Source organism: Dromiciops gliroides, chromosome 6 (assembly GCF_019393635.1).
Source record: "Dromiciops gliroides isolate mDroGli1 chromosome 6, mDroGli1.pri, whole genome shotgun sequence".
Taxonomy (NCBI): Eukaryota; Metazoa; Chordata; class Mammalia; order Microbiotheria; family Microbiotheriidae; genus Dromiciops; species Dromiciops gliroides.
The window spans coordinates 275,027,315-275,041,323 of NC_057866.1; the positions used below are offsets into that span (position 1 = coordinate 275,027,315).

General features: G+C 43.1%; 1 protein-coding gene across 9 annotated transcripts in view; it reads right to left on the minus strand.

Annotated features, from left to right (window-relative positions):
- The window catches only part of NRG1 (neuregulin 1), an 818,450-nt gene that overhangs the window by 102,341 nt on the left and 702,100 nt on the right, over nucleotides 1–14,009 (minus strand). For 6 of the 9 annotated variants that reach the window (XR_006353605.1, XM_043971805.1, XM_043971803.1 and 3 more), the window contains exon 1: nucleotides 9,582–11,198. The exons of 2 other annotated variants lie outside the window; for them this stretch is intronic. Coding sequence is in view for 5 of the 7 variants with exons in the window: in XM_043971805.1 (XP_043827740.1) it covers nucleotides 9,582–10,239 (658 nt within the window). In the remaining 2 variants the exon portion in view is untranslated. Of the gene's footprint in view, nucleotides 1–9,581; nucleotides 11,199–14,009 lie in introns of those variants that run through there. One more of the 9 variants, XM_043971807.1, reaches the window with a different exon arrangement.

Consider the following 14,009-nt stretch of genomic DNA (forward strand, 5'->3'; position numbering starts at 1 on the left):
TGTTTTACTAATATTATTCCTCTTCACAAACTCTCTTTCAGACAAACTGAATGACCATCCCCCCAAATGATGTAGCTCAGCAATAACCTGCATGCATTTGTATATGCTGTGCCTAACCCAACCAGATGCGAAGTACATTTTGGTCTATCTTCTTCAAAGAGTTGTATTAGGATTCCATGAGATCTCAGATGTGAAATCATTTTACAAATTGTTTTAAAGTGCTAATAATGAGGAGAATTCTTGTCACTTTTCTTTGTCAAGATATTTTTAGGACTCTAAGGCTTACAAAGCACTTTGAATTCTTACACTTATTATTAGTAATACATTTATTATTACTAATGATATCCAAGAATTATAATCACCATTACAAGTCTTCCCTTTGACCTGGTGATTGTTCTGATTACACTTTATGTGTTCCCCATTTTCCAGGAAAACCAGCCCCCATCAATCAGGATCTAATGTAATTACACTCTTCATCACTTACCATGATTCTCCCTCTAGGAGTATTCCATTGAACACAAAAGGGAGAAAGGGCAGAGTATTGTACCAAAGCTAAACAAGAGTAGGTTGGGACAAACTGTCAATTATGAAAGCAGATTGGTACCTTGTAAAGGCTGAAAAGACTGCAGGACAGCCTGACTTGGGCTCAGCATCCCAGATCCACATTTGCGCAATGGGAGCCACGGAGGAAAAGGAGAGTGCTGAATGTTCCCAGACTAGTTGGGGACCCTTAGTTCCATAATAATGATCATTGGATTGTGAGGGTAGCTACGTGGTACAGTGGATAAAGCACCAGCCCTCGATTCAGGAAGACCTGAATTAAAATCTGGCCTCAGAAATTTGGCACTTACTAGCTGTGTGACCCTAGGTAAGTCACTTAACCCTCATTGCCCCACAAAAAAAAAATGATCATTGGATTGTTTTTGGGTAAGACTCCAAGTTTAGCTCTAGGGATCCAAATAAAGTTAGGACAGAGTCTTCTGTTAAGGGCCCTACAATTTAATAGAAGATGGACAGATGTTACAACAACTAGAAGTGGGAATTATAGTTGTGAGATATTTTATGACTGAGAAAAACATTGTGATCTGAATAGATTATCTAAGAATATCTTATAAATACACACATACACACAAATTCATAGTAGCATTTTGGGGGGTAGCAAAAAATTGAAAATAAATTGAGTGTTCATTAAATGGGAAATGAAAGAACTGTAGTATATACATGAATAAGGGCATGTTATGCCATAAGAAACACCAAACAAGAATTCAGAAAAAGACATCTTAATTGAAGCAAAGTACACTATGCAGAACCAGAACAATTACAGTATTCAGCATGCATAGTGTTACATACAGTACAAGAACTATTACTTAACTGTTTTTGTTATTGTTGTTTTGGATTGGTTTTGGTTTTCCCCCTATCACAAAGGAAGGTTTATTGGGTGAATATCTGGGGTATATTTGGAAATGATGGTGATGAAAAAATAAAAAGTACCCACAAAAATTGATAACATGAAATGAAGTGGCTGGGTTAAAACTAAATAGATTGGGGCAGCTAGGTGGCGCAGTGGATAGAGCACTGGCCTTGGAGTCAGGAGTACCTGAGTTCAAATCCAGCCTCAGACACTTAACACTTACTAGCTGTGTGACCTTGGGCAAGTCACTTAACCCTAATTGCCTCACTAAAAAAAAAAACAACTAAATAGATTGTGATGACTTTGTAAAATGCAACATAAAATTTATTACTTAATTCTTTTCATTATATTTCTGCTATGAAAATTCAAATGCATTGTTTTTGAATCCATGTTTTGTTTTCAAATGCTTTTGTCATTTTGCCCAGAGTGTGGGACTTATTTTTTTTTTAATTTGGCAACCCAGCAGTCACTAGAAGTGAATCCAAGATGCATTGGAAACAGATGCCATTCAATGTGTGTGTCCCTCCTATCATTGTGATGGCTAATCAGATCACAATTGTTTCCCTGTTGGAGTCTGAGCTGTTAATGTGTTGGCTTTATCACTATTCAAGCTTCTTGATTTTATCTAATTGTCTGGTTTTTAAAAAGTAGTTATTTTTTTAATTAAATAAGTATACAAATGGACTACTGTTTTTTAGATGCACTCTGTTGGAACCAAGTGATATTGCATATCAGGTCCTATTGGGTATATTATTCAGTTACTTATTCCAGGCTAATAAGAAACTGTATTTTTAGTCATTTCAAATTAATTTCCTTCTCTGAATTGGCTAAAGAAATACTTTGCTGCATGTTATAATATTCCATCACAACTTCTGCCCCTGTGGGGCATGGGCCATTTCAGAGAGCATGGAAAATGCATGCAAACTGAATTCATAAAGGCCATGATACTGATCTATCTTTAATCCAACCACAGCAACTCAAATTGATGCTTCTTATACTATCAATGAATTATGTTCCTCTGCTCTGCTCACAAACATAGAAAACGAAGGAAACAGGAATAATTCCTAATGTACAAGTCATGGCATGACATGTTATTCTATTTCTTCTCCCTTTGAAGTATTGAATCCTCAGGGTGATTTGATAGGCAAAGCTATAAAATTCCAATCTCATTGAGTAGTTCCAATAAGGACTGGTGAGAACAGCAAAGTTGAACTCTGATAAACAATTCACTTTTTAGGGAATCCCAAACATGGTGGGATTTGGGATTTCATAGACTTTTAGAGCCAAATGGAGTTTTGACCCAGGAAGCTCTACAAGGGACCTGACAAGCAAGGTGACACTTCTGTCTGATGCTCTTATGCTGAGATCCTAAAGTCCACAGAGCATAAACTCATTTTGTTAACTAAGAAAGCAAGATATAAAACTATAGAATCACCAAATTCAAGTAACTCAGATCAGCTGATAACTAGTCCAACCCTGAACTAACATATTCACCTCTATAATGGGCCTCAGAAGCCATCATTCAGCCTTAGCTTGAAAATTCCCAGTGAGTAAGAGGCACCATGTCTCCATTCCACTTTTGGACAGCCCAGAAATAGTTATGGGGGGGAGGTCCCCCCCTCTCTGACATTAAGCTGAAATTTGCTTTCTTGCATTTTCCATTCCTGTGCTTTGTCCTGCTCTCTTGGATTAAAGATCACAAACCTCACCCTATTCTACAAGATGGCCCTTCAGATCCTTAAACAAAAGGATTCCCCACCCCAGGCTGAATACCTCCAGTAACTTCAAACAATCCTTATGATATGTTCTCTATCCCTTTACTATACTAATGGCCCTCTTTCTCTGTAACAAGCCAACCTCATCCCAATACTCCCAAGGTCATGTGACCAGGGCAGGATACAACAGAACTATCATTACTCTGTTCCAGGATACTCAAATTCTCTTCCTGCTGCCCAAGATCACAGATTTTTGGTTGCTCCCATTCCACTGCTGACTCACGTGGAGTATGTAGTCCACTGAAACCTCAGATATTGTCTAACCATGCCTCCCCTTATCCTACACCTGTGGAATTGATTATATTTTGTGCCTACATATGAAATTTTACATTTGTACCTATTGAATTTGCTTAAACCCAATGCTTGGGCTGGTCAGGATTTTTTTGGATTCTGCCTCTGTATTGTAAGGTAGTAGGCATTCATTTGTGCTTCTGTTGTCTGCATATGTGATGAGCAAACATAGGTGATGAGCAAGCATAGATTTGTCCCTTTATCTAATTCAATAATAAAAATGTTAAACAAACATACCTGCTTTATTCATGCTACCCTAGAACTCCTTAATTTGATGATGAACTATTTATATTTCCTCTTGTAGTGTGACCATTCAAAGCAGTTTGAAATCCATGTCAATTATTATCATCTAGTCCCTTTCTCTCTGCCCTACATCCCATGCCATAAGATTAAAATAAGATACCTTCTCAAATGTTTTGCTGAAGTATGCTCAACATAATACAATATTCCTTTTGATGGACCAGTAATGCTATCTGGATAGGAAATATTCTAAAGACAAATAGCCAAAGGCCAAGCACAAATTGAAAGGTGTTGGCATCCATTTAATCTGTGGTCAAGGTCTCCCTTTTCCTTTCCTCTCATCCCTCCACCATGAAACCACATACTTATTCAGGTGACATCTAGAATCTCTAGTACATTGGCATAAGATCCAAGCATCCATGCCTCAAATCCTTCATCTATACTGTAGCAGTTGGGGAAACAATTAGATTGATCTTTAAGATACCATACAGTTCTTACACTCTAGTAGCTGCTGTAATAAAATGAGAATCAGAAAGAGAAGTGGAATGATTCCTGGGGAAATGGGCAAACAGGAGTGAATAAAGGCCATGAGGGGAGTTGGCAGCTGAGAGGCCTCCAGCACCTGGATGCCCTTGTCACAAGAACTCTCTCTCCAAAAAAATATGAGCCATATTCCCTACCAACAACAGATACACCCTATTTAGTGCCTCTCTGAAGAGCCAGAGAAATTCATGGGCCACAAGATTAGGATTCTGTTACAAAATGTTGCAAGTGAAACTGACTAATCTTTCCCCTTACTGGGCCATTACACAAGGACAACAACAATAATTCTACTTCGGCAGTGCTTTAAAAGTTGTTTTTGTAAAAGCACTTGCCTTGAACTTGGAGTATGCAAATAAGGGAAATGTGAGGAGAGTGGTGCATAGCTGATCATTCCCATTGTACAGATCAAATCAAGTCCCCCATGGCTGGACATTTATAGGCACCAATTAGGAAAACTCTAACAATGTCCCAAAGGAAGAAGAGTCAGACACCGATTTACATAAAGCCCATCTAGATTTCTCTTCCACTGTCTTTCTGATGACAGATCGTTTCATGATCCTTTATCCAATGCTGTCATGTCCAGAGATACCTCTCCACCTTGGCCAGAGAAGCTTCTGAATCCAGTCCATCCCATGGCCACATACTTTTCAGGTCACCTCAGCAATGAGGCAGATGTGAGAGTGTACAGCAAATCTACTGGACTTTTCTTAGACTAAAGATGATTCCAAGCCAGAAAGCTTGACTCTAGTCATTCCTTTTGATAAGTAAGTGTTCCCTTCTGTGATATTCCAACCATTGGCCTTATTATAAGAGAAACCCTCTGACAGAAAAAACTCCCATCATTGTAAAACTGGAATTGGTTAAGAGAGTCCATGCCTGTCCAGTGAAAGAAGGTCTTTGAGGCCATCTCTGGAATAGAAAAAGCAGGTCTCTTATGGACATGCTTATGGATAGAATGAAAATAATTATTCTTATTCTCACTCTTTTGCTCTAAAAAATCTAGAGTTCTTTCACTTTCTGAAACACTCTCCAAAGTACCTTTCCAAAACAGCTGCCTACACCAAGAGGGACAGTCAAGAAGGACAAACACTTAGTCTTTAAAGCAGGGACTGGGAGTCAGTGTGATTTCCTGGAAAAAGCACAGGGCTGGTCCAAGTCGGGAGACCTGATTCCTAGCAATGCCTCCATCATTCATTAGCCATACAACTTCTGCACATAGTACATTCTCTCAAGAGAGAAGACAGAAACTGTGGGCCTGGCTTTTTATCTTTCTCCCTCAAGCCCCTAAAACAGTACCTTGCAAGGGGCAAGCTCCTGGTAAATGTATGTTGATCTGGCTTACTTTAGATGTGAAGAAAGAACTTTTCACTGGATAGCAATTTCCTCATTTGGAAAGCTGGGATAATAATCACAGACCTATGAATCTTATAAGATGGTTGAGATGGGGGATGGGATAGAAGAGCCCTTTAGCAACTGTTAAACAAGACTGTATCCTCAGAAGCACCTTAGCATCCAAGGAAGCTCCGCATGAATTTCAGAGGCTTAGGAAAATATTTGTGATGAATGAGACCAAGGACTGAAAGGAATGGAGAGGTCTGGGTATGTGCAGGAACAGAGCAATGCATAGTCCATGGGAAGAAGACACTTCCCTTAGAGAGGCATTGAAACTACCTTAGGACAGTATGCCTCTCCAACCCTGCTTATGTCTCTGGTTTATCTGCACCCCACCACACCCCACAAAGTCCAAAGCTTTCCAAGGTTTCACTATTTTCCATTCCAAAGGCAAGAGGGAAGGGTGTCAAAGTCCTGGCAAAGGAAGAGATGAATGAGGCAAATGTTGCCTGACTGGTAAGAAACAGAAAGGTCCACAATTATCCTGGATACATACATGGCCATTAGTGCATAGCCATTAGAGGACTGACCTCATATGAAGAAATTGTCCCCAAAGGGGCAAAAAGGCACTGGATGAGTATTCATGAGCTCTGGATGGCACACAGTATAGTATGATATTATAGGCGTTTGTGGAAGAGAAACATCTACCGGAGAGAAGTTGGCAAGCCCACCATGCATGAGGATAAATTGAAAAGCTCTATTTTGCCTTCTGCTGCAAGAAAACTGAGAGAAGCTTGTAATTTAGAGTGGGAAGCTGAGTCAAGCAGGAAAGGAGTAATTCCAATATTGATATAATACAACCCATCATCAGAGAAGGTAGATTGGTCTGGGGGCTAACACAGCAGACACAATTACTGCGATTGTCTCTCCTCTCTTCTCTCTGTCTCCAGGATAAAGATGAATCAATTAGCCCCCGACACACAGTGACCTTGACAGCAATAGCTCTGAACAGAATATGCTGAGGCAGAGAGAAAAAGGAATGAGAAGGGAGAGGAGTGTTCAGAAATCTACTGCCAGCTGCTTTTCTGAGCAATCTTTCACTCCAAACCATGATGCCGGTGACTCGCTTCTAGCCAAAAATATCTCAGTTGAAAGGATATACACCTCGCCTTGCTGTAAATAAACAAGGCTTTCTCAGATGGGAAGAGAGGAGGCAATGAAATGCAGGAAGGGCATGCTTGCCTTAGCTTCACAACAGTGAGTAAACAAACATTAACAAAAGCAAGACATGACTAGCACCTACTTCCTGAAAAGTCACACAGCACTGCCCCCCCCACCCCCCAAGAAATGAGAGGGCTATTTGACCAAATAACTTTTAGAGACACAATAAGAAGGTGACAAAGGAACTGCCAAAGTCGAGAGCACAGTGCCTAGGGGGCTAACTATCAGCAACTCCTTCACCTGAGAATCCAAGGAACTATTCTGTGGTGGTTGGGAGTTTTTTAAATAAAGTTTCAAATCAAGTGCTACGATCTACACTAAGCTTTTTCTGACTTTCTCCACTCCCCCCACCCAAGCCCAAGCTGTTTGTAAATCCCCCCCCCCCAAATCAGGCTACCACATATTTACTTGGGAGATATAAATGCAAATGTGTATATGGGTGCATATATGTATATATATAAATGCCTGTATCCATACACGTAAATTTTTAGACATATTCTATATAAACATACATGCATATGTATGTACTTCCATATATACAGATACAGATATGCAAACACACATATATAAGCTTCTGTATATTAAGCTCTTTCCCCAGGCAAATGTGAGCTCCTTGGGGGTGGCACTATTTCATTTCTTTACCTTTGCCTCACCACCACTTCTCATAGGACCTAACACCTAGTAGGCATATAATAATGCTTGATGAATAAAATGAACAATTTATTTCCCAGTCATCACTTTCAGGCTCTTGTCCAAATTTAAAACAGGATGCTATAGCCTTGCATTAGTCCAATTCTGGACCCGGGGATCATTCTAGGAAATGAATGAGAATGTGATAAAAATCTATCCCCAACCCTTGGAGAAAGGCATAAGAACTATATGGGAAGTGGATTATGTTACGACGCTTCATGGGAGGAAATTTGCATTCAATAATAATGCCCTTATCTTTTAGTATGCACTTTTTTGCCATGGTCATCTAAAAATCAATAAACCCTGTATTTTTTAATCTCCAAATCTCAGTAGCCATGTTTCAGAGGATCCTTCCAAAGAGCACATTTTTGCGTCCTGGCCCCTAAGCCAGCCTTGCCTAAGCAGAAAGGTGTCCTATCTTTTTGTTGAAGCATCATATTTCATATTAGACAAAGGAGTAACCTTGCCGCCCATGCAGAACTGTGCCTGCCTTGGGCTCCGCACACTGTGCACTGCTTGTTCCAGGCAGGCCTGTCGCATCTGGTGGCCAGGTGGGAGAGGCTATGGATATCGTGATGTCTGTCAGCCCTTTAATGGTGCTCTGGGGATCTGAGGGAGATACAAAGTGGTGTCTGCAGAAAAGGACTTGCTTTCCTGATGGTACCTGGGAAACAAACCTTCCAGTAGGTTTGTCTATCACTGGAATGGGTGTCAGTAAAGTGAGTGTAAAGTGAGACTTTCACAAAAGCTAAACTAAGTTGTTCTGTGTCTCACACTTGACAAAATCCTTAGAGGGTATGTGGGGGGAGGGAAAGTTTTTTTCTCCCCTTGATGTTTGGGGAGAGGGGAGGGAAGGACTTCGTGATAGCATTTCTCTTTCTTCCTAAAAGGAAGAAAGGAAAAAAAAAATCTCTAAGGGAATAGATAAGTACAAGATTTAGGAGAATATTCAAAATTTTTCTCAAACTAAATACCTATCTATCCCAAAGAGGGGTAGAGCTCATTCAGAAGATTGCTGGAAACTTCTTTTCATGCAAAAGTTTAGACTCAAGTGACTTCACAGGATTTCATCCTTCTCTACCTCTGCTCCTTGGTTGCCAATGGGCCTACTCAGCAGCTGGACAGCGGCAATTTGCCTGCCTATGTCTGGTGCAGAACCTGAGCTCCTTTCACAGCCTATTACACTAGACTAGGGCAATCAAGGAACACATCTACCCAAAACTAGTGAATTGGGTTCAAATGGCTGTCAAGGCAACTCCCTTGATCACACAAGACTGGTATAAATGGAGAAAGCCCTCTGACAGAATTATTCAGTACCTTGAGTATTCAACAAAAGCACTTCCTAAGCAAAAACTATCAAAGTATAGACAGCAAGGAGCCTTAGGCAGTAGATAGGCCAAATAACTTGATGAAGTTAACAAGAGAAATTAGTAACCAGAAACAAGAGGGCAACAGAGATAATGCTTGATTAGAAGGCAGGGGTGAGGGGGGAAGAGATGCCGAATGAGAAGGACAGAGGGGCTGTTGGCCAGGAACAGGTGCCAGAGAGGTGGATGGAAGGTGGAGGAAATCAGCACCAGGGAGAGAGAATTGAAAAGATGCCTGTTCATCCAGCATTCAAGTCCAACTCAACAACATTGAGCATCTTCTCTAAGACATAAAAGGAACCCAGTTATCCCACATTTCAAGCATAGTCCTGCCTTCTACTATTAGGTATGTTTCACACCCCTCAGAGGAGCCTCTCCTGACAAGGTAGGATCTCTTGCCATAGAAGGCTGCTGCTGCCTCCTGAGAGCCCCCCAAGCATTGTTTAGCATAATGTTCTCCCCCCCACACCTCAAGAGTTTACAAAATGCTCCTAGCTAACTCTTCAGCAATAACCTAGGCATCTTTGTCTACATGAAAATGCAATTGGAAATGTAGAAGGGGGGCACCTATTTGCTTTGAAAATAGAATTTCTGTTCCCCTCCCTTTAGCATTCTCTCTCTCTCTCTCTCTCTCTCTCTCTCTCTCTCTCTCTCTCTCTCTCTCTCTCTCTCTCTCTCTCTCTCCCACCTTCATTTAAATTTCTTACTTACAAACTTTTGGAGCACTTTGGAGATTCGTTTCAGTGGTTGGTGGCTGTGATGTAGTCATGGATGCTCTCCCCTCAGAGTCCTGGGTAGGTGGAGGGAAGGAGGGTGCAGCAGAAGGCAGTGGAGAGAAGGCTAATGAGGGGTTCGGTGGGGATGAGGGGGCCAAAGAGTCAGAGGGCATTCGGGAGCTGCCACCCTGCACTGTAACACCCTGGACTTGGCCCTTGGCTTCCGGGTGGGCCCCAGGGAAAGAAGGTGAGGGATAAGCCTGTGAGGGGTCCCAGATGGTAGAAGCAGCGGTAGAATCCACAGCAGTGATAGGGTCCTGGCCTATCCTCCCTGGGTCAAGGTGAGTAGGGGTGTCATACTCAAATATTTTGTCCACAAACACCCACTTGAGGCCAGCGATGCAGAGGCAGAGGCTGACCAGGCAGGCCAAGATGGGCACAATGCAGATCTTCTCAGAGTTGAGGCAGCCCCGCAGGCGCTCAGCCTCCAGGCAAACACAGCAGGGAATGGCCAGGCCCACAATGGCCCCTTCTCCCCCATCCTCAGCCTGGGCCCCTGGCATTGCCTCAGCTGTGGGGAGCCCATCCAGAGATGGATCTGGACTCAGCTCAGAGGAGGGGCTGGGACAACTCTCTGCAGCTCCCTCCGACATGTCTGAAGCTCCCGTCTCTACAGGCTCACTTCCAAGAGGCCTGGACTCTCACCACCAGGCAGGGCCCCCCCCAACAAAATGAGACAGCATCTTAGAGGGGGAAATCAATAGGTTGTCTTTGGCCAAGACCATGATCCAAATCAGGAGTCGAAGAGAAAATTGGGGAGGGGGGGAGAGAAGAAAAGCAAAAACTCTTCCTGACAACTAGGAAAGGAAAGTGATTAAGCAATTATCCAGTGTCTGTTCCTGGGCCACTTTTCTAGTTTCTGTAAATACCTCTGAACATCCTGGCTCTGCTCTGGAACAGGGCAAAGACGCAATCAAGGGGGGAGGAGGGGGAGAAAGCAAAGCAAAACACCAGCCAGGCGCTGTTCAATTAAGTAAACCAGTAGTAGCCCAGTGCAAAAGACAGGGCTCTCACCTGGACCATCAGAGGCTGGGGTCTGCTTTGAGGAGGAAAACAATTGGCATTCAGGAAGAGCAAAAGGCAAAACCCTGAGAACAGGAGCGGCCGCGGGGCCAGGAGAGGCGGCAGCAGAAGGAGCGGCAGCGGCGGCAGCGGCAGCGACAGCGGCGGCGGAGGCAGCGAGGGGAGCGGCAGCACTGGCAGTGGTAACAGCATCCTGGTCTGTTTCAGCAGCGGACAGAGGCTGCGAGGGGCTGAATCATTAGCGAGCAGCAGGTGCCTGCTCTCCGCGCATCCCTGCAAGCAGCGGCATCAGCATCGCAGAGCTAGGCTAGAGGAGGAGGGCTGGGGCCAGGAGGGCTGGGTGCCTCCCTGCCCCGCCCCCCACCCGCTGCGCACACACTCCTCTTTGTCCTTCTGAAGAGAGGCACTTTCTGTCTCTCCAGCTCCTTCCTTCTTCACAGTCCCTTTCCCCTTGTCATCTACATTCTGTCTTCTGTTCCCTCCTCCTCCCCTCTCTCCCATCCACCACTCCTCTCTCTCTCTCTCTCTCTCTCTCTCTCTCTCTCTCTCTCTCTCTCTCTCTCTCTCTCTCTCTCTCTCTCTCTCCCTCTCTCTTCCTCTCCTCTGAGTTGAGTTAAATCAGTATACCCAGCAACACAGGACTACCAGTGCCAGTGACTTCCTATTTTATCCAATTAGAAGGACTAAAGGCCATCGAATCAAAGACAAGCAGGCAGGCAGCAGTTCTGCTCAGGCTCCATCCCTCCCCCACTCCCCTTTCTCCTTTTTACTCTCCTCCTTTCCCTCTACTAGCCCCTTTCCAAGCTCCCACCCCAACCAAGCTTTCCCTCAGTCATATTTGTTCTTTTCCTTTGAGCCAAGGTTAGGTCAGGAAAAGGCAGTGATCAATGTCCTCCATCTAACAAAGATCGGGTAGGGAGGGGGTGTAGGTGGGACCTCATGGGCTGAACCAAAGGCTTAGCAAAGTATGATATTTGATCCATCCCTAGAGAGAGAAGCTTTGCAGTAGCAACTTCTTCCTGCCTGCTGCCTGCAGATTCTACTCCTTGCTAGCACTCTAATGAGGTTCATTCAGGGAGAACACTAGTGTTATTTGACTTTTGCCTGGCCATTAGAAAAATCCTACCATGGACAGTCCCACATTCATACTATCAAGAAGAATAACTTAGAAAACACTTTTTTTTGCACCAATTTTAAAATAAAATGTTTTTTTAATGGCAGAAAGGCGGTCTATCCACACTCCCTATGTCTGAAATTGTCCCAGCCCTTTAAGACCTCACTATTAACCTCCTCCTCCTCCTCCTCCTCCTCCTCCTCCTCCTCCTCCTCCTCCTCCAGAATGACTTCAGGAAGTGACCCGGTGTGGTTGGGAGCTAACTCTACCAATTCTTACCCTGTAATATTCCAAAGGGGCCTGATTTCACAGGCCTATATACCATCCATTCCTCTCACCAGTAGAATGGCCAAGTGTCTGTAATAAGAAATATATTCCATACAAATATGACTAAGATCAGTGGAGCACTCATTCTTCCCTTATGCAGGTTCATTCATTCTATCTATCTAATCTATGTATCCATCCTTCCATCCATCCATCCATCTATCCATTTTTATCAAAGTGGAAGCTGTTCCAGCACTCAGACAGATGAAAAGTCCGTGATAGAGATCCCAGACAAGAGTAGCAACAACAGAGAACGTTTGGGTTTTCTTGGCAGAGATACTGGAGTGGTTTGCCATGTCATCCTCCAGTTCACTTTACAGATGAGGAAACTGAGGCAAACAGGTTTAAGTGACTTGTCCAGGGTCGCACAGCTAGAAAGTGTCTGAAGCTGGATTTGAACTCCAGTCTTCCTGACTCCAAGCCCAGCACTCTACCCACTGTGCCACTAGATTGGTTAATCTCTTGATTAACCAATTCACATAACATACTCCTTTCTCTTCCTCTCACTTTCTGATTGAATAACAGGAATGTTTGAAACATGTTTTGTTCCTTTCCTCCACTGAAATTTCAGGACCTTGCCCTCCACAGTGAAATACTAGAAGGGCCTTCCAAAGGGCCTTCCAGTTCTCTATTCTATGAGGCAACAAGATGACCCAGAATAAGTTTTAGGTAGACTTATGCCATTATAAATGATAATCAATGACATTCTATATTTTGCAGAACATTTTGTTTACATTATCTAATTTCCTTCTTTATTGACCCTATGAGAGAGCCACTGAAGGCATTTTCATCTGTCTATTATGTTCTATTTATCATCTATACATCTCACCTGCACTGTCTTTTGACTTTCTTTGTATCACTTAGTATAGTGCCTGGCACATGTTAGGTGCTCAATAAATGCTTACAGGGGCAGCTAGGTGGCGCAGTGGATAGAGCACTGGCCCTGGAGTCAGGAGAACCTGAGTTCAAATCTGGCCTCAGACATTTAACACTTACTAGCTGTGTGACCCTGGGCAAGTCACTTAACCCCAACTGCCACACACACACTAAACTAAAAATGTTTGGTGATCCTATCTTTATTTGTCATAGCACCATAACAGGAGAGGGAAACAGAGGTGAGCCCTCTCTAATGTAGTTTGTAAACAGCCCTAAATGTGCCTGGCTTTCAAAAGAACTTTAAAAGGTTGCCTAATAATTCTCAAAAGTTATGGGTATTGATCAAAAGGCATTCCCTTTTAGCCTCTCAACACATGGCTTAAATTGTCTTTCCCAAGTACCAGAAAGGACCTTCTTCCAATCCAATCCAACCCAATGACTATTAACAAACATCTGCTATATGCCTACCACTGTGAGCATTGGGAAGTCAAAGGCAAATGAAAAAATACCCCTTCCTTCCTTCTACCAATGACTAAGGGGGTGCTGGGTAGCAGGAAGGGCACCTGGATTCAAATCCTGATTCTAATACTTACTATCCCAGTGACTCCAGCTACACTTAATCACTTCTAAAATAGAGGAATTGATCTGGATGACCTTGGAGGCCCTAGCTAGATATGAAGTGAAAAGCACAAAAATGCACAGACCCCTAGAGATAGAGAGGAGACATACCTTCAAGAAGCTGATGCTTGGGGGTAGGCAAGGCTGGAATCTAGGATGCAATATGCAGGGGATCCACACAAAGTTTTTTTTTAAATATCACTTTTGATAAATGAACATTTTCCTTCATATTTTTGCAAAACATTCATCAGCCACCAGTTTCATTGTTTGAATTCAACTGCACCATCATCTTCCCCCTCTTCCCCTCCTCAGGAAAAGGTCATCACTAAGAAACACCACCATGGAAATTGACTCAGCTTTGGTATTCCTATCTCATCAGTAGCCCTCTATCAGATCAGCACTTCTAAC